This window comes from Actinia tenebrosa, unplaced genomic scaffold (assembly GCF_029948245.1).
Source record: "Actinia tenebrosa isolate PJP-AT-01 unplaced genomic scaffold, QUT_ActTen_1.0 PGA_scaffold9__36_contigs__length_13948895, whole genome shotgun sequence".
NCBI classification, from domain to species: Eukaryota; Metazoa; Cnidaria; class Anthozoa; order Actiniaria; family Actiniidae; genus Actinia; species Actinia tenebrosa.
In genome coordinates this window covers 709,446-729,966 of record NW_028292586.1, presented here as the reverse complement: position 1 = coordinate 729,966, position 20,521 = coordinate 709,446, and the positions used below count along the sequence as shown (strand labels likewise).

The 20,521-nt window shown below is 38.0% G+C and overlaps 2 protein-coding genes across 2 annotated transcripts; both read right to left on the bottom strand.

Moving 5' to 3' along the window:
- Window positions 1-7,325: 7,325 nt before the first annotated feature.
- Window positions 7,326-9,545, bottom strand: LOC116287575 (uncharacterized). The gene has a single exon (XM_031694263.2). It carries the CDS (start codon window positions 8,978-8,980, stop codon window positions 7,664-7,666), a length of 1,317 nt encoding a protein of 438 aa, XP_031550123.1. The 5' UTR covers window positions 8,981-9,545; the 3' UTR covers window positions 7,326-7,663.
- A 76-nt stretch (window positions 9,546-9,621) lies between these two features.
- LOC116287558 (uncharacterized) lies at window positions 9,622-20,497 on the bottom strand. Its single transcript, XM_089025077.1, has 12 exons — window positions 20,370-20,497; window positions 19,805-19,996; window positions 19,336-19,369; window positions 18,628-18,761; window positions 17,312-17,750; window positions 15,456-17,099; window positions 14,369-14,722; window positions 13,143-13,730; window positions 12,665-12,811; window positions 12,188-12,322; window positions 10,661-10,866; window positions 9,622-10,011 (listed from the first exon to the last, which is right to left on the bottom strand). Exons 2-12 carry the CDS (start codon window positions 19,862-19,864, stop codon window positions 9,676-9,678), a joined length of 4,077 nt encoding a protein of 1,358 aa, XP_088881203.1. The 5' UTR covers window positions 19,865-19,996; window positions 20,370-20,497; the 3' UTR covers window positions 9,622-9,675.
- Between the last annotated feature and the right edge of the window lie 24 nt (window positions 20,498-20,521).

The following is a 20,521-nucleotide window of genomic DNA, read 5'->3' as shown; positions in this document are numbered from 1 at the left end:
AGCGTTGAATCGTTTCCAAGTCAAAACTGAGATGGAAAGTCGCAATTACTATTTACCACTAGCCTGAAAAAACTTGATTAATAAATAAGAAATAAATAAAGTACGGTCACCCACACCAATAAACCTATATATCAATATATTGTTTTGTTTGGTGATAGAAATTTTTAATATTTCAACCCACTCGTCACTCACTCCATCAAAAGACGACTACCTGATTGCCTGAGTATATAATTTTCCTGTTTGAGTCTGTTCAAACAAATTGGGTGCTTTATTGATCCACAGAGCGATTGTCCTTCACCTGAGTTGGAAATTTCAGTCAAGTACAGAAAAACCGGAGAGGCTTTAAAAGACAATTAATTAAAAATTTCTTGATTCCCGCAATGTATTTTCGTGAAGTTAGTTTTAATTATCTAATCACGGCCAGAGTCGTGGAGTTTGTTTGGGAAACAAGAAAAAAAAGAAGAGTTTATTACATCAGCTGAATTGCTTTGACTGTTTCCTGATTTGCTGTGCTCATGCTGATTCAGCTTGTCCAGTGTAATACATCTACCGGTTTTGATGACGTCAGTAATGAGGGATCAGCATTGTATGATTTACTGTTACGTCCTTACACAAATACGAAACGCACGACTTCTAGAATGAGGCTTACCCTATAACTCAGCCCCACCGTCCCAAAAAACATTCGCACATGAAAAGGAAGAGGTAATTTTCTAGTATTAATAACAACACAGTTCATAAAGATTCGTTAAGATTCATATTGGTTTATCGTCATTTAGCTAAGATTGACCGCTCACTATACGAGCAATCCCCGTCTTAATTAGGCTGAATAAGGCAATGTCACCATAGTGATTGTTGTGATCTTCATAGTAATGTTAGTGGTCACCATAGTGATTGTTGTGATCTTCATAGTAATGTTAGTGGTTACCATAGTGATTGTAGTGATCACCATAGTAATGTTAGTGGTCACCATAGTGATTGTAGTGATCACCATAGTAATGGAAGAGGTCACCATAGTGTTTGTAGTGATCACCATGGTAATGTTAGTGTGCACCATAGTGATTGTAGTGATCACCATAGCAATGTAAGTAGTCACCATAGTGATGGTAATGGCAGTGGTCATAACAGTTGCCATATATGAGCTCGTGTTTTAGCAAAACGTTTCGCCAAGCTTTTAAACTAGAATGGTTTCATCTAAAGATATATTACGTGAACAACATTTTTTGTTTGCAAACTAAAAGATCGCTCGTTCTCTACGTTATGGATTTGTGTTGATCCTGAATCATTATCGTCCAAAACGCGTTATCACCGTCGGGTGTCCCAACTTCATCTTCATTTTTGTTTCCTTTCATATTGACCTCTCTGATAATTTGAAGCTATCTTTGATGAATCATCTCAGAAATTGCTCCACGTAGCGCCATGGGGACTAACCTTAGGGAATTTTTAATTTAACATTCTCAAGATAATTTCCATGCTTTTTCAAGAAATTACTACCATGAAGAAAAGAGTTCTAAACTTATTCTATAATTCTTTTTGGGCCATTTTGCTCGCCTCGTAAATCTTTTCCGAGTTCCGCAAACAAGGTGCATTGTGGTCTAGCTTGGGTACGAACAACACCATATAAGGCATGATGAAAAAAAGGTGTTTGTACTCAAGCTAGGCCAAAATGCACCATATGTTCGCTATCTCAGAGGCCCCGTCCACACTATGCCGGATAAATTTGAATCCGCAACTTTCACACCGAAACCGAAAAAAAAAATTTCCGTCCACACATGAAAACGGATAAAATGTTTCGCGTCCACACTAGTCCGATCAGAGGCGGCAAAAACGCTTCATTGCACATCAGAGCATGTGCATCGAAGCTGAAATTGAGCCTGCGGTGAATTTTTAGCCTTCCCGCCATGTTCCCATGACAATCATGACGTCATCGTATTCGAAAAATTTCGGATACGAAATGTTCTCCGTCCACACTAATACGGCTAGCCGGCGTTTTCAAATTGTTCCACTCTGAAGACCATATTCGAAAAAAGTCGTTTTCGGTGAAGAGTTGTTCCGGATTCGCCGGGACTAGTGTGGACGGTAGGTCTAACCGAATAAATAAAAATTCGGATTCAAATTTATCCGGCATAGTGTGGACGGGGCCTCAGAAAAGCTATTCCATATCACTATTTCCCGTTATTTTCATTTTTTTTCTTTCCTTCACTGTTTTGAAAAAGGAATGAAACTGAATGACTTTAAAAGCTACAGTCTTCCATTAGCCTAATTCAAACCGGCACGAATTGGGAAAGTCAATTAAACTCGCTTCTCGATGTAATAGACCCTTTGCGCGCGGGCGTAATGTTTTCGCCTATTTCAGACCACGTATATCAATTAATTCCCTCTTGAGAAGAAGATTAACTACCGCCCAAGCTAATGGTTTATTATGTACGACTTCCAACTTCATACTTTCGACTTCTTTAGCATTAAAAAATGTAACTTAAACCCGAGTGATTTTTTTATTTACTTATTTATTTTGCGTTAGTATATTCAAACATTTATACCTATTATTTGCTTTAACATTTTTTTATTTTAAAACAAGACAATTCAGGTTAAATATATATGGAAATTATGCTCTAGAGTCCACTTATACAGAACTCAAATAACACCTTATTGCCGACAGCCTCACTGGTGAAAAATCCTTTATTTTGACGTTCGTATTGTGGATTTTAGAAAGATTTGAGAGACAACTTGGTATTACGCTCGCTAAGTTAACAAAAATTTTAAAAAAAACTTCAGCTAGCGAAAAAACCGAGTAGACTAGAGTTCGTTTCCATCATAAAATAATAACAAATTTTAGATTTTAAACTTATTTTGCACGCAAAATTTGATCTATTTTGCAATGTTTTTTTTTCTTTTTCAGTATTCTTTCTACTTAACGAGATTTAAAAGAAAGGTTTTTTTAAATAATTTTTTTAATGCGGAAATCGAGAACTGCATAGCGAATTGCAGGTCCAGTTCAAACCAGAAAAAATGTTTTTTATTTTTACTGTTTGTTATAAGATCCAACTTTTAATCAAAACTCTAAGCCATTATAAAGTTTTGGTGTAAAACAAAAATAAAGTCGAAAATAGAAATCCGCTTAAAATTGCTCACCGGCTGGGTTTGTCAGTACAATACGAGAAAAAAAGGTGATTGAGGATGCCTATACAGACTCAGGAGACGATACCCAGGCGAGATGTGAGATGCCTAATTTTCAACGTTGAGTGTTATTGTGATCAATAAAACACGGTTATCTTTAGTTAGTAGATAACGAAAATAAATGCTATTTTTGGGAATAAATGTTCAACAATCTCAAGCAAATATCCTGAGAAAGAGTAAAGTAAATGTTTTCAACTAACCTGGAAATTGCCTGGTCTTGAAGCGGTTTGAGTGTCTTATGACAAGGTTTTTCGTAACGTAAAATAAATATTGACTGCAAATTCAAGGTAAGCGGGTTTCGTTGCTTCCTGTAGAACGAAAAGGAAAAAAGACGTGCCACAATACACGGGAACTACAGATGTCTCCGTGGGGAATGATCTGAGGATACAAACAGACAGGTGAAAAGGAAAATAACAGATGAGTTGAACTCAACTTAGAAAAGAGTCTTGCGCAAATAGCCAAGTAGAGGGCAGTAATTCGTGTGAAGTTACAGATAATGGATCGTGGTATTCCATTATATGTAATATTACATGAAGTAGAAACCTTAGTAGTCTATTGTCAAGTTAAGTTCATTTGTTAAAGAACTTCAAAGTCTTACTTAATATAACACTTTGTATTCTATATTCTATAATAAAGTTTTTGAAAGGTTCTCTTGATATTAAATATGATAATAGTAATGATAGTTGAAAATCAAAACTAGGCTAGCCGATATTGAACTGTAGTCGATAAGTTGTCTGTAAGAAAATTACCAATACTTTTCTCGTGATTTTTGCCCTTTTTTTTCGTTTTTAATATTTTAAAAACTATTCTCAACGTGTTTTGTTTCTTTTAACCTGAGTATAGCCCTGCCCCCCTAGGCATTCCGCCGAGGCCTGATACTCGCAGCTTCAATTTATTTTTTGAAAAGCTATTGAAGTTATTGAAGTTGTGTTTCATCAAGCAATTATTTTTGTTCCGGTCAAAAAGTCGCATCTTTTCTCTTTATCGTTTATAACTTAATTATATTTTAGATACAGATTTTACTGTTTCGTGCAATACATACGAAAATAAATAATACATCTATGTAAAAGCAAAGAAAAAAGGCGAAGCCAACGCACAAGGCGTAGGAAAGAAAAGTCAGATACAAAAATTTATCTTAAAAAATATCAAAATGTTTTAGTGTATATTTAGTTGAATTTTACAAGATTAGTATTAACCTGAGTTTTTGCCATTAAAGGGCCACTTGGACGAAAATCGTTCCAAAATTAAAACTCTTTCATTCGAGCTGGAACTTTGCTGAAATAATCTTGAACACATTAAGAACCTCTCACTGAAATATCTTTCTAATAATCGAAAGGGAAGGGCCAAAATTTTACGATTTATTTTCGTCCGCCATTAATTTCTTTGTGTCACGGCCAACGAGTCATTATGTACAGCAGTTTTACGCTGTGACGTCATTTACTCAACACCGTCATGTTAGCGTCGTTTTGACTATACATTTCTTGTTAGATTACCTGAAGTTTATTTGATGTTTTAAACGCGTTATCGTGAAAAGAATCTCTAAACAGACTTTTTTTAAACCTTTGATACCTCTTCAAATATGATGGAAACTCCTTTGGACGCTCGCTTTGTCAATCCTGAAGAGTTAGAACCATAAGTTATAATGTATGAAGATGAAGCCGAACTAGAAGAAGAAGCAATGCTTGGGAAGAGGTTTTCATAAAAATTCCTTACGTTCATTTCATTATTTGTATTTGCTACGTACTGTCCATGATGTAAAGATCTTAAATTTGAAGTTTCAATGTAATCTAATAGTGATTGATGTTATGAAAACAACCGATTGCCTTTTGAATTCTGCGTTGTGATATAAAGATTTGTGACAATAGACTTAGATCTACGTGCCGAATAATTTAGAATGTGAGCTCGTAATTCTCCTAGCTGATTTACTACAGAACGGTTATTATTTGCTTCAAAATGTTCATTATGCATTGAATAGGTACAAACATACGATTATCTAATATCATCTTTGTAATAGAACATGTCAAAGGTTTCTTATTTATTACTCGCGCGACAGCGGCGTCTGTCACTCAGCTCGTAGATTTTTCTTTCATTGTGTCGGATGTCTCGCGGACACAAATTGTGGGGTTGCTCTTTGCCCTCGTATGTAAATATGCCTTGAAAAATTGTTATCCTTAAAATGATTCGAATAAATCCCGAATATCTCAGTCACTTCGCGCGATGGAACCGCTAGAATCTCGTCCATGCGTCCTACTTTGTTGTGATTCTTGGCGTGCCGAGATGTATTGAAATTTTCGAATTATGATCGTCAGTATTATTGAAACTGAAAACTTTCAGCGCCTAGACATTATTTGGTCATATAGTAGTTAGGAAACCGAATGAAACATTATATATTTTCTGAATAAACCAAATAAACCGAGTTTTACGAACATGGCACATACATTACCCACCAATGTTTTGGTTTGGGTTGAGTAAATGACGTCATAAGTACTCGTGCCAGTCTTCTTGAGTCGAATTCTGTGATTCAAAGAAATTAATGGCGGACGAAAATAAATCGTAAAATTTTGGCCCTTTCCTTTCGAATATCAAAAAGATATTCCAGTGGGTGGTTCTTACTGTATTCTAGATTATTTCAGCAAAGTTCCAGCTCGAATGAAAGAGATTTAATTTTGGAGCATAATGATATTGTTCATTTGTTTCGCCTTTAATTCCATTTCCTTCCTCTAATAACAATTGTGAAAATTAGAAGCGACAGTTCACGAATTTCAAACCGGATATTTTCGCCTGAAGTCGGTCACCAAGTCTCGATTTAAAATGTTTTTCGAAAGATAGCCTGAAGCAGAAGAACATAGTTATTGACGACTGTTGAAAAGTTTCTTGCGGATATTTTAAGGGAGAAGTCTGTATTTAGTAAAATAATTAAAACCACCCTCAGAATTGTAATATTCTACACAAGAGAATTGTTTTAGGATTTAAAATTTTTCTATAAAATGAAAAAAAAAAGAAGATCCAATGAAAATATGAATACTAATTAGCAAGTAGTCAGAAGATGTACCTTTACTTCTTTTGTGAAAGAAAAATGGGCACTTCACAAAACAAAAGTTAAAGTTTACTTAGATATAAGAGTACGGTTCCTTTGAAATATTACTCTGCAATAAATGTACTTGGGGAAAACTTAAGTGCCTTCAAAATTGAAGAGTGCAGGTGCAGCCGAGTTGATCTTGAATCTCAAAAGGAATTAAGGGGTCATCAATTTTATAATTTTTTATGCAAAATCAAAGACGATTAACCAGTTTTGGAAAATATCTTTAGCTAAAATCGATTTTCCAAGAGAATAAAATTTTGAAGTTTTTAAACAAATTTTGTACTGAGTACTGAGAATTCTTGAATGTGATTGGTCGACTTTGACCTTGACCCTTATGAAGATTATTATGTGATGAGAAATCACAAACATGTTTTTTCCAAGTAATCTATACATTAATATTTACACCAACACTGAACAAGCAAATGTTCTTGTCTAAGTTGGGCTTCCTGTGTACTCTTTTCCTCAAAAACAGCTTTGGACTACAAATCTTGCAGGGATTTTGCTCAAGCAACAACCATGTTGACTGGAACATAAATTTCTCCTTGTCTAGTTTCTCATTTAAGTGCCCAAGAATAAATTTATGTGGGTTAAATAAAGGCTTTCATTACCATGAGAATGAACATGGCTGCCACATGAGTAATGATTATAAGATGGTCATCCAACTAACGGTCTGTCATCAATGCTGCACTCTGATTGGATGAGCTACTACTAGGCTATAAGTTATAGCCTACTAGTAGCGAAAAGTACCAGAGTTTGAAAACTAAATAACACAATTTTAATTCAAAACTTGTTTGCATCTATTTGACCGACTAGTTGGATTTGACAAAAACAATTATTCCACTTACCCTTACCTTCGGCCTTTGGTCTCAAGGGCTATAGGCCAATTAGGGGACTAATTGCTAATTAGTAGACACTAATTCCATTGTTTTGTATTATTTTACTTTGACTGTTAGCCACTATCTATATGATTTTGTTTCAACGGCCAAGTAAAATCCTTCTAAGCTATTACCTCTACTATAGACATCTTAGTGATGGTAATGCTGCAAGGCAATTAGTGTTTGGATCTTCGTTATGTGATACCATCATTTTATTTGCTTTAGTTTTCATTCAATACTTAGATATCCACTATAATTTTGATTATACAAGTCATTTTAGATTCAATCCATACTTTAAAGTCAATCCATACATTCATAATTTATAGAGTGGGGTGAGGGGCTACTTGAATTCTGAGTCTTGATGTAATACCTTTCATAGACTCCTCCCCCTTTGAAAACCTATTATTTTGCTGCTTCCAAAAATTGCTGGCCCCCTCAAATCCACATAGACCCCCCTCCCCCCCATGAGTTATGAATGGGTAAACATGAATAACCATTTTTATGGCAGTCCCTAAATTCTATGAGGTATCCCTTAATCATCTGATGAGTCAACGGCAAAGGACACTTTAAACATGAGATATGCCCTTAAGGGTTCAGGTAATGGTAATCTATAAATCATGTTTTCTGGCAATAGTTGGATAATCTCCAGCCGACACATGTGTTGTAAGTTCATCTTCACCGGCAGCTGCCATAAGCGAACACACCCATCATCATAACCCACTGCAAGTTCTTGACAGGATTTAGCAAAAGCAATAGAGCAGACCTGCAAATTGTCTACATCTACAGCATCGTTAGGATTTAATTTATATAGCTGGATGTATAATTCTGTTTCATAGATGATGATATCGCCAGCTGTCGTTCCAAAGGCTAATAAAGAGTGATCAAGAGTGTATGCCATCGAAGTAAGCCTGTCGGCACTCGAGGACAAGATTCTCTCTTCAAATACACAGTCAATATTCCCAGGAATCAATCTCCATACTTGAAATAAGCCATCTGATAAACCAATATTTAGTTTTGTAAGAGATTCACAAGGGTCAAATGCACACATACAGTTATTGCCAAGAGTTCTTGTGCTCCGAATAACTGCAAAGACCTCCAACCTGTTACTTCTAAGAACATACAGTTGACTATCTGTTGTAGACAAGGCAAGGAGCGAGCTATCAGGCGAGAAAATACAACTCTGTGGCTCACCAGAAAATCCAGAAAGATGGTTTTCACATCGAATTTTAGAGCATTTCTGCAAAACCCTAGCCTTTCCGAGCCTCCAGAGGCACATATCATGGTACTGTTGACCGAGCAGAGCATTAAACAACACAACACTAATAGTTACTACCAGTCTACCATCTGGAGAAAAAACACAACTTATTATTTTTGCACTCAAGTTATCAGACCCAAATTTCGAAACGCACTCAAACTTGCAAGGTTCTAGAGTTGAATCGTCATCAATCTCCGCCAGAATAAGAACTCCTTTTCCACTGTTAAGTATCGAGGATATTATCCCTTCGTTTGGAGACAAGGAAAACTCAGGTCTTGGTGCGTAGGTGAACAAACTGTCATCGTGTCCTGTCTCGGAATCTTCCGTCAAATCCCAACTTTGAACGAAGCCAGCCTTGAAAGTGTGGGCTGTATTTGAACCTGGAAATGTCGTTTGAGTGATTAGGATGGAGTCATCATGAACTGCAAAATTGCAGGCGCTTACTAATAGACCTTGGTGGTTTCCAAGAGTGTGGTTTAGATGTTGGATGATAGTACAAGGAGCTGCATAGCTTTGTCCTTTAGATCGCAAAGGACGGTAGACGTCTTCACTGAGGAGACGAGTATTTGTGTTTTTTTGAACATCTACATCCATGAATTAAACTTCTTCGCTATTTTTGAGACTAGTAGCTACTTTTAAACAACTCTTAAACACTAGTTGGGTTAGCTCAAGAAAAAATTTGAGGAAACAACCAAACAAAAAACTTGGCCACAAAAGTCGGCCATGTTTGTTTGTTTTCTTTTTTCAACAAGTCCCAACTCACTGACCGAGACAACACAGGAAGCCCAACTTGACAGGACGAAGTTCAGTTAACTATTTCTATCCATTCAGCATATCAAATAAATAATTTATTTCTAACCAACTTAAGGGCCATAATGATAAGATAACTTCCACATGCATCGTCATTACCTTCTATTCATATTTGAAAAAGGTGTCAACTCGCATGAATTTGATTGGCTGCCTGCCATCTTAAAACTATTTTTGTCTCATTTTTGTCTCAAATATACTGGTTGCCATAGAGAATTGAAAGGGAAGGGATAACCTTATTCATCCCTCCCACCCTCAGCAGACAAAAAAATTGGGTAGTGAAAGAATATTAAATTATAGCCACTGGCATTGCATACCATTTCTGTACCCTTCCCTCAAAGACAGACCAACCCCAACCCTAACCCCAACCGCACGAGCACCCCCCTCCCCCTCCCCCTCCTCAAACCCCCCCCCCCCCCTTACGAGCAACAACAGCCACAATAACAACATTTGCAAGACTCAAATATGAAATATCCATACAATTACAAGCGAGTATCCAACCAATCGCCGGAGCTACACGAGCTATCATGCAGGCCACTACTGTGTTGAAACTCCGAGTAACGTGTTGCTTGCGGTGTATCATGTGATAGATCGTCTACCGTGCATAGACTACTAGCATCCAGGTCAACGAACGTTGCATTCATGTTAACGTCCAGGAGGTCTGGCGCAGAGGAAGTACGTCTTATGGGACCGGAAGTAGCGTTGCTGTTGTTCTTCATCGTTGCAAGGTCGTGTAGGTCTTGGTCTATTTGGTAGCCTATGGCTTCAAGGGCGTCCATTTCGATACGAAGATTCGACGCGATTACTTCGTGGCTTGGCTAAAATATTAACGTTTGAAGATACAAAGTAAACGACAATATATAGGCCAATCATTCGACTTTCAAATGGCTTTTCCCTCGGAACCAATCAAAGAGGTCGTTCATGCAGCCCTCCAACGACAGGAAACATGTTTTTCTGCCCAATACTTGTTGTCAAATTATAGGGGAAGCACAGGGGATGTGCCCTGCTAATGTGCTGTCTCTCATTGCTGTGATCATGGGTTCGATGTCTGGAGCTGCTGCCATATGTGAGTAGAGGGGCGTGTTTTGGGGGGGGAGGAGGGGCAATGTACCATGTTCCCGCCTACAGTCGCTTGCCAGTTCATTCATGTTTCAGATGTCGTTTTTTTAATAGGAATTTTTCGGTTTTCTCCATCCATAAACATCCAAACAGCTACCATAACAATCTTTATAGAAGAAACTAAGATATCAGGGGGGATATAGTGGAGGGGTTTGTACGTTCAGGGGGATGCGAACCCATCCTACCCCCACCCCTCCCTCCAGCTGAAGATCTTTTTATGAAGAATTGTCCAACGTGCTGACTCATCGGTTTCTCCTGATCATAAGATGGAGTCCCCTCTTCTAAAAGATCCTTCACCCACCCCTTTATATTTAAATTAATATGAATTTGAGTTTACATGTACCATACCTGATAAATGGGGTTTTCAAATGTCCTTTCCTCAGGATACGGATTGGATAGCGTTTCAGCATGATTTGTTGTTAGCTTCATTCTACCCTTAAAACCACCGTGTTGCATCTTACTCCTTACGACAGCTACTACCACTACCACAAGAATGATCAACAGGCAAGCTAATACAACCACTACAGGAACTATATACTCCTTGTTATCGTCACCTGGAAATGATCAACAGTCATAGTTTAGAAGATATAGCTATTATTGCTTGAAGCTGCTAATTAATCCACAGGGAGCCCAATTTAGATTAAAGTGAATGGTGAAAATAAAATCGGAAAATTTTTAAAAATAATATTTTTTTAAAATTCGAGATCAAGATAATGTCCTCCGTAATGCGAAAGAGTAAAAAATCATTAAAAAATGCACTAGAACATTTTTTTCGCGCGCGCCTTTGTTTTCCTATACTGTATAATTTCCCTATGGTATCTGATGTTGATCTTATGTATATATACTCTGACAAGGTGAGATGATGATTAGTGATGACGTTATTTTGAAGATGACGACGATTGATCAATGATGATGGGAACAACACAACAGAATATTGGAAAACTTCAGCTCCTACAGAACGTTTTTTTTATCGTATAGTTTTTGCTCATTGCCTTAGATTTTGTTTATTGGGAATCCTTGAATACTAAGAATTTAAAACTATATATTATGATTTTCATGTTTAGGTATAGTTTTCGTGCTTAGGATTTTAGAATTATTTGTATTGGAAATTAGTATTGAAAATCCCTGCTGGGATACACTAATAAAGTTATTGTATCGTATAGGTAATACTGTCCCAGTTGGATGAGGATGGTGATAAATATGGTATTGATAATGACCAGTGATGATGATGGGTGGTGATGATGATGACTAGTTCTGGTGGTAGATGATGATTAGTGATGATAGTATGAAGATGAAGATGAAGATGAAGATGACGAAGATTGATGATTATGGTAGTGACAGATGATGATGATGGTGGCGATGAAGATGGTACTGAACCAGTGATGACGAGAATGAATAAGAATCAGGTTATCAATATCTAAATTCTCATAGAATGCAAAAAAATATTATAGATTGTACGAGATGTTTCAACTGTATCGCAAGTAATAATCAGGTTGGTTCGTTATACATATGTTATTACTTTCAAAAATGTTTTCCAGTGATTCATCAATAAGATGATGATGAGTGATGACGATGAAGATGATGAAGAAGATGATGATGAGTGATGATGAAGATGATGATGATGATGAGTGATGAGTGAAAATGAAGATGATGATGAGTGATGATGAGTGATGAGTGAAAATGAAGATGATGATGATGATGAGTGATGATGAAGATGATGATGATGATGAGTGATGAGTGAAAATGAAGATGATGATGATGATGAGTGATGATGAAGATGATGATGATGATTATATCGATGTCCATTTATAAGGACTTATTGTATATCCTTCATGGTTTATTGAAGCCAATTCCTTACAGGATCAAGAGACCTACCTATGTTTTTACTTTTGAAGGAATCAATGATTGGAGTCCCCAATGATTGATTAATAAGATGACAGGTAAAAGAGGTCTCTCCATCGACACACGTTGTATTGGCCGGGCAAGGGTTTGAATCACACTCGTTGATTTCTAGACACAAAAATCACACAAATTACTACCATTATGAGATGTTACATATATAGTTGTGCAGACAAGAGAATAATTTTTTCTTTAGAGATAAGAGTTTTTCAGTGACGTCATTTATAGATCGCTTTTCCAGAGCAGCTGGAAACAAACGTTTTCGAACATCACACAGTCACGGTTACTGCACGGCACGAGGGTACAATTTTTGTTGAATTGCGCGTGTGAATTCCTTTTTTTCTTACGCCCTTCATATTATTGAGCATTAAGTTCTGGGCTAGCAGTTCTGGGATTCCAATCCCCCTCTCCTCCTTGCCACAGGGATCCCAAGTACAAATTGAAATGATTTACCTGTCTGACAGAGAAGACCAGTGTATCCCGGATGACAAATACACAGGAAGCCCGTGGGTCTACTGGAGCAAGACCCATATTGACCGCATATGTTAGAAGGAAATGTCGTGTTGGTATTAGCAACTCGCACGACGCAGTGATTGAACTCTGGAGAAAAGAGAGAGCAAATGTAATAGTAATAGTAAAATGAATAGTTTCAAGAATTACATGGCGCGCGCCACAATAAGAAGTTTCCCTCTCTTATTTATGCTCTCTTGATAGTAACTCTTCATTTCTTTCTCATTGACTTCATCATATTCACCTTGTTGGTTGAATTTAACAAAAGATTGTTCCTGTGGTTTCCATAGTGATATGAACCAACATGGTTTCCATAGTGATATGAACCAAAATGGTCTCCATCAGTCTCTTGGAAGTACTTACAAAAAAAGATTTCCTGTACAACCACAGGTAGCCACCCAGTAACAGTTCAGCTCCTTACCTTTTTCACAGCGAACACCAAAGAATCCAGTTGAGCATTTACAGTAAGACGCCTCTCCATCATCAATGCACTTGCCCCCGTTCAAGCAGGGTGAAGAATGGCACCTGTCAATCATTTGACATCCGTTGCCATAGTAACCCGGGAGGCAATTACATCTATAACCATGGACGAGGTCCACACAAGTCCCGCCGTGCTCACAAGTGACCCCATCACAATCGTTGACGTTAATCTGGCAGCGATCTCCAGTAAAACCCTGGCAGCAAAGACACTGGACCCCAGAGGGCGTGTCTAGACACGTGGAATTGTTCTCACAGGTATGGTTTTGACATCTGTCGATGATGACGTCACAATTTCTCCCCGTGAGCCCTTGCGCGCACGAACAGATGTATCCCATGTGAAGATCCAATGCACATGTACCATTATTAAGGCAAGGTTCCGTTTGGCACAAGTCTATTGACATGTTACATGACTTGCCTGTGTAACCAGGGTAACAGTGACAGTGGAAATCATTGACAAGGTCTTGACAAGTAGCGCCATTAGTACACGGGGATGATGAACACTCGTTGATATTTGTCTCACAAGAAGAACCTGAAGTTACCAACAGTACATATAATCACACATTTCACCTACTACCTCTCCTCTAAATATTTTTAATTCGAAAAATAAAAGCGGGAAAAAATGGAAGAAACGCTTGAATACTTCATTTATCATCATATATTTATAAGTAATACCATTCCCACTATCATCTTTATTATTATTACCACCATTATCATGATTTTCTGCCACCGTCATGATCATTATCATCACCATCATCATCATCATCATCATGTTTAGATTACCCGTTCAGGTAACAACCCCGCTCAGCTAAGCTTGATTCAGCATCTGGGAAGCCCTGGTAAGTAAACTATCTCCACGACACCCTTGATTCAATCTTTGCTGGTTTTATACCTTTTCTTTGTAAGAGAGACTCATTGGCTTTTATCATATCGCTTTGTTACACGCGCTTAATATTTGTAACAGCATCTGTTCAAAAACATAAACCTTTCCTGAATTAGTTTTAGTGAACAAGGAACAATTGTTTCAAGTTGAGGTTGGACTCAATAGAATACAGTAAATGTATAAACACATCAAGTCCGAACTTGCCTTGAAACCATTGTTTCGTGGTAATTTGAGTGAATATTCGGGAAACGTTTATGGATAACATAGATGACTCTAAGATTACAAACCTTTGAATCCTGGAGGACAAATACACTGCACTCCGTTGATAACATCTACGCAAGTTGCGTGATTCAAACACGGAGAACTCGCACACTCATCGATATTCACCGTGCAATTAGTACCAGTATAGCCCAGTGCACATAAGCACATATACCCATCAACCTGGTCAATGCAGCGGCTTCCATTATGAAGGCACGGTTGTGACACGCAGTCATCTATGTTTACTGCGCATGTCTGACCTTCGAAACCCGCTGCGCAGTAACACTCGAAGTCGTCGACCATGTCCAAGCACGTGCCATGGTTGCCGCAAGGATAAGAGGCACAGTCGTTGATATTTAACTCACATTTGAGACCTGTAAAACCTAAGGATAAAATTTACGAGTTATCAATATATATCTTCAATTACTATAAATGGGTTTCAGGAAGTACTTTGGGCGGGTCCCCTGGTAAGACGCGGGGAGGGAGAGGGCGTGGGGTGGTAATATGGAGTAGTATTCCATTCAGGGGCAGTAGTGATACTCCCAGTTGCTTCATGCTTGTGAGTTCTGAACCTGGTTCTTCGTCATCAAATTTTATCGATATCTTAAAAACGTTTAAAGTCAGAGCGTTGTTAACTCAAATATCGAAGTGGAATTTAGCGTGTTAGGTTTTACGGAAGGAGAAAAACAGGAGAAAAACCCCCCGAGAGACTTAACAAACTTTACTCACATGTGATGCCAAGTCCAGGAATCGAACCCCAGACCCCAGAGGTCAGGGACCGCGGAGACGGCGGGGGGGGGGGGGGGGGGGGGGGGGGGCTGTATCCCCCTTTATCTTTTCCCATACTAGTCTCTTATATTTCCCAATCTTAGCCCCCTCCCCCACTTTTTCCCATACTAGTCTCTTATATTTCCTAATCTTAGTCCCCTCCCCCACTTTTTCCCATACTAGTGTCTTATATCTTCCAAACTAAGCCCCCCCCCCCCCCACTTTTTTTAGGGTGGTCTGCGGTCCTTGGAGGTGAGAGTACTAACATCATCTTTGATTCTCAATTAATATCCGCGGGATTTGGAAAGAAATACTTAACCTTGACACTCTGTTTGGTAGGATACATACCTGGTTTACAAACACACTCATATCTACCCACACGGTCCACGCACGACCCATTCACACAAGGTTGACTTGCACATTCATCGATGTTGATGCTACAATTCCTTCCCGTGTACCCCTGGGGACAGACGCAGCGATAACCATTGACCAAGTCCTGGCAAGTCCCTCCGTGTCTGCAGGGAGAGCCAACACAATCGTCGACGTTGATTTCACACTTGCGTCCGGTATAGCCCACTGCGCACGAGCAAGAGAAGGCATCGATGTCATCCGTGCAGTTGCCTGAATTCATGCATGGTTTGCCGGCGCAGTCGTCGATGTTGATTTCACAGCTGGATCCCCCGTAACCAGGGTGACACAAGCACTCGTAGCTGTTCACCTTGTCCATACAGAGACCACCGTTCTGGCATGGTGACGAGACACATTCGTCATAATTCACCTCACAGTATTTACCGGTAAAACCGGCTTTACAAGAACATCGGAAGCCATTGACCATGTCAGTACAGAAGCCGTCATTTCGACAAGGAAACGAGGCACAATCATTTATATCCACTGCGCATGTGCGGCCTTGGTAACCTGGGGCGCAATCGCACCGGAAGTCATTAACAAGGTCGATGCAAGTGGCACCATTTTTACAAGGCCGCCTGCTACACTCGTCTACATTAATATGACACAGGGTTCCCGTAAATCCTCTTGGACAAACACAGGAGTAATTTCCAATACCATCTAAACAAGTAGCGTTATTCTGACACTGGTGTGACAGACAGTCATTGATGTTAACCTCACAGTCAACACCTGTGTATCCAGCCAGACAGACACATGAGTAATGAGTGACATTCTGAGACAGACAAGTTCCACCATTGCGACACTGGAAGGCCATGCAGGTGTCGTTAGTGTTTGAGCATGTCCTTCCAAGTCTTCCTTGATGACAACTGCATTTATAATTGTTGACCAAGTCCACACACTGACCCCCATGGCATGGATTGTTCTTGCAGTCATCAATATCATGCTCACATTGAGACCCATTGTACCCATCAACACAATGACATACGTACCCATCCACAAGGCTGACACAAGTACTGCCATTACTACAAGGGTTACTTGAGCACTCATTGATATCAATATTACAGTCCTTGCCTGTGTATCCTCTAGGACAGCTACATTGGTAATCATTGATAAGATCTGTACATGTAGACCCGTGTCGACAGGGTGCGGTCTGACAGTCATCGATATTAATGGAACAATTTTTACCTGTCAACCCTGTGGGACAGACACAGTGGTAATCGTTGACTCCGTCGAGACAGACACCCTTATTCTCACAAGGATTCACAGGTGTGCAGTCATTTATGTTCACTTCACAGTATCTTCCTCTATATCCCATTACACAAATGCACTTGTAAGAATCAATACCATCAATACAAGCCGCATTGTTTTTGCATTTGTTAGACAGGCAATCATCAATGTTTTCACTGCAGTTCCTTCCCGTGAACCCTGGCTGGCAGACGCAGTGGTGGTCATTGACCAAATCAAGACAGGTACTACCATTAGCACATGGTGAGGCCAGGCAATCATTGATGTTTATCTGGCAGTTCTCTCCATTGTATCCTGGCAGACAGCTACACTGGTAATCATTGATGAGGTCTTTACAAGTACCTGCAATTATTGTAAATGGATAACTTGAGAGAGTCTTGGATTAAATGTATCAAACTCTGACACATCCTCTAGGCTGATCCAGACATGCAATGGTAGAGTACAGAAACCAACCCCAAGACCCCAGAGGTGAGAGACACGTGCATGCCACATTGCCAACTTCGATTCCCTTAATGCTTTAGTAAAACCAGATGCTTCTAATTGATCTAACTCACCTCCATTCTTACAAGGTGATGACGCACATTCATCAATGTTAATTTCACAGTTCAAACCAGAGTACCCTGCCTGACAGACACACTTGTAATCATCGACACCATCAGCGCACACTCCACCATTCCTACATGGAATACTACTGCATTCATTGATGTTGATTTCACATTTAGTACCAGTATAACCCTTGGCACACATACACTGGAATCCATTCACCTGGTCAATACATGTCCCTCCATGTCGACAGGGCGTGTTTTTACAGTCATCTATATCAATTTCACAGTTTTTACCAGCAAACCCCAAAGGACAAGTGCAGTGGTAGTCATTAATTGCATCACGACAGGTGCCATTGTTTTGACATAGGTTGCCATGACAATCATTTATGTTTGTTTCACATAATGTCCCTGTGAAGCCAACAGGACATATACAACTGAAAGAATTCACCTGTAATTATAGAAAAATAATAATAATAAATGAGTTCTAATAATATTGGTCATCAAAATTGTTTTGATATTACTTATCAGCAGCTGCGGCTTGAAAGTTTATACTATTTCGACAACCACACACACTGTACCATGAACAACACTGATAATTTTTTTCCTCAAAAAATCTCGTATTTTATTTCAAAAAATATATAAATATATATATACATATATACATATATACAGCCATTTGCAAAAGTTATGGCCATTTCAAATATAAATACAAGTATATCAAAAGTATAACAGACAGGGGCAGGATATCTTTCTTGATATTTTTTTCAGAAAGCCCTAATGATAAACAACTTGAAAAAAATATAATGGAGGATATCCCATAACATTTGATATGCTTTTGATATACTTGTATATATATTGGAAGTGGCCATAATTTTTGCAAATGGCTGTATATATATATATATATATATATACATACTTGTAAACATTTGTGTGTGTGCAAATATACAAAAGTTCAAAGTTCAAGTATCAAAAAAATAATTTATAGTTTCATGTGGATTGAACTAAAAAAAGCCTTTCTCCAAACACCCTGCCTGAGAAAGCCAACAATGTTACATACATGTATGCGGTAAAAACTAGCTTGAGTAAAAACATCTTTTCTTCTTCACGCAATATATGATGTTGTCCATACCCAAGCTTGTCCACAATGCACCATACTTATAAAATTCAGGAAAAAAAAATATTGTGGGGCATTGTTCAATAAGTGAGGAGAGTCAGTTCATCATGTTCAAGAAAATACCGTATCTATATTATTTCTACAAACTGTGAAAATGAGGGTGGGTAGGGTGGGGTGAGGCAGAGCTAGGTGGTGTGAGGAAAATTCTCACCTTGTCAATACAGGTGCCATTATTGTGACATTGTGCTAAAGCACATTCATCAATATTGACTGCACAGTCAATACCCCTGAATCCACTGGGACAAGAACAAGTAAAACTATTCACTCCTTCCTTACAAGAACCACCTAAAAAAAACAGAGAAAAATAATGATATTCAATTGACAGTTTTATTTAAGAATGAAGCAAAGCAAGCTTGGGATAAGAGAGGTATATCTTTCTAAGATGCTAAATTTATTTTTTTGTCAAACCCATGGATTTATTGCTCTGTCTTTTGAGCCACTATTTGGGAGGTTAGGAGTTTGGCTTACTGGGATTTCAGCAAAAATATTAACATTTTGAGTATCAAGGGTGCTCTAAAACTCAGGGGGTCATCCTTTATCATTCAAGAATCCCTTTATTTTTGGGGGGGGGGGTGGGGGAGAGGGTAGGGGGAAGGGGGAAGGGGTCAGTAGTGGGCAAAAATATCTTACCCACCCCAACTATAGCTATTCAGAAACCTTCTCCTCCATTAATTAATCTTCAAAACTCCAAAAAATAGCCCCCCTCCCCCTCAAAAAATTAACATTTTCCTTACCCCCATTATCAGACCTAACGAATAAAAGCCCCCCTAAAATTGAAGAGTACACATTTTATATCAATCATTATGAATCATTATAACTGATAAACCTTTTTCCACCCTACTATATTATATAAACCTACCATTTTTGCAAGAATCAAACTGGCAGTACTTTCCCTAAAGAATGAAGGATTGAAATATCAGTAACTATTCATCAATTAACTGATAAAATTGGCAGATATTTTTATATCAATCAAGATACATGCATGTTGCAGAAAGATTATTAGCTAAAAATAATTATGATCATTCAGTATTATGGTGATGATGGTGATAATGATGATGATGACGATGGTGATGGTGATGATGATGGTGATAATTATGATAATTATGATGGTAATGATGACGATGACGATTATGGTGATGATGATGGTAGTGGTGATAATGATGATGGTGATTTTGATGATGGGGGTGATGACGATGAGGAGGATAATGGTAATAATGATAATGATGATAACAACTACAAAGATAACAAAAAAGTATTTGTATATTCAAGAAACATAAAATATCAATGGTGTAATTTTAAAATATAGGTGCCATGCATTCTCCACTCACCTTTGCAAGCAAACAATTAAAATACACTGTGCACAAGAAGATAATCCAGAGTTTCCTCATAATCTTGAAACCCACAATATTGGAAAACTGAACATTTTTACTTTTTCGATGATCTGTTTTCGTTTTTTCTTCTGTTGCCACTGCAGAATATTTGAGTCCCAGTTTGACAAAAAAAATGGTGTTTTCTAAAACCTAATAAAATGAAATAAAAAAGAATGGAATAAAAAAGAATAAAGAATTAAACAGATGAGGTGTCAAATACTATTGTATTCAGAATTTATATATATAAGCTTTAAATTTACTTCAAAATTTCTGATTTTTTTGTTTTCTTTCTGTTAATTAATTCCTTTAACTCAGTGTTTCATAAACTAGGTACATATATATATGATATTGTACAATACATTATTTAAGTACATTGAAAAGAAGATAAAAGATTAGACGATAAAAGACGAAAAAGTTGAAAAGTGTTTCAAATCTTTCACTTGAGAACCATGTTGAACATGAACCAAAATAACCAAAATGAAATTCAAAACTTTTCCAAGTTTTCTCAAATTTAAAACCTTACCAGTTCACAAATACTTTCACAGAGCTCCCTATTCAGCTTCTATTTTCTTATTTCTCGCCCTTTTTACGAGGTTTTTCATTCAACATTCAAGTATTTTGAAGTTACTATTTACTTATGACAACTGAATATTTTTGAAGACGCGGTTTTCAAGA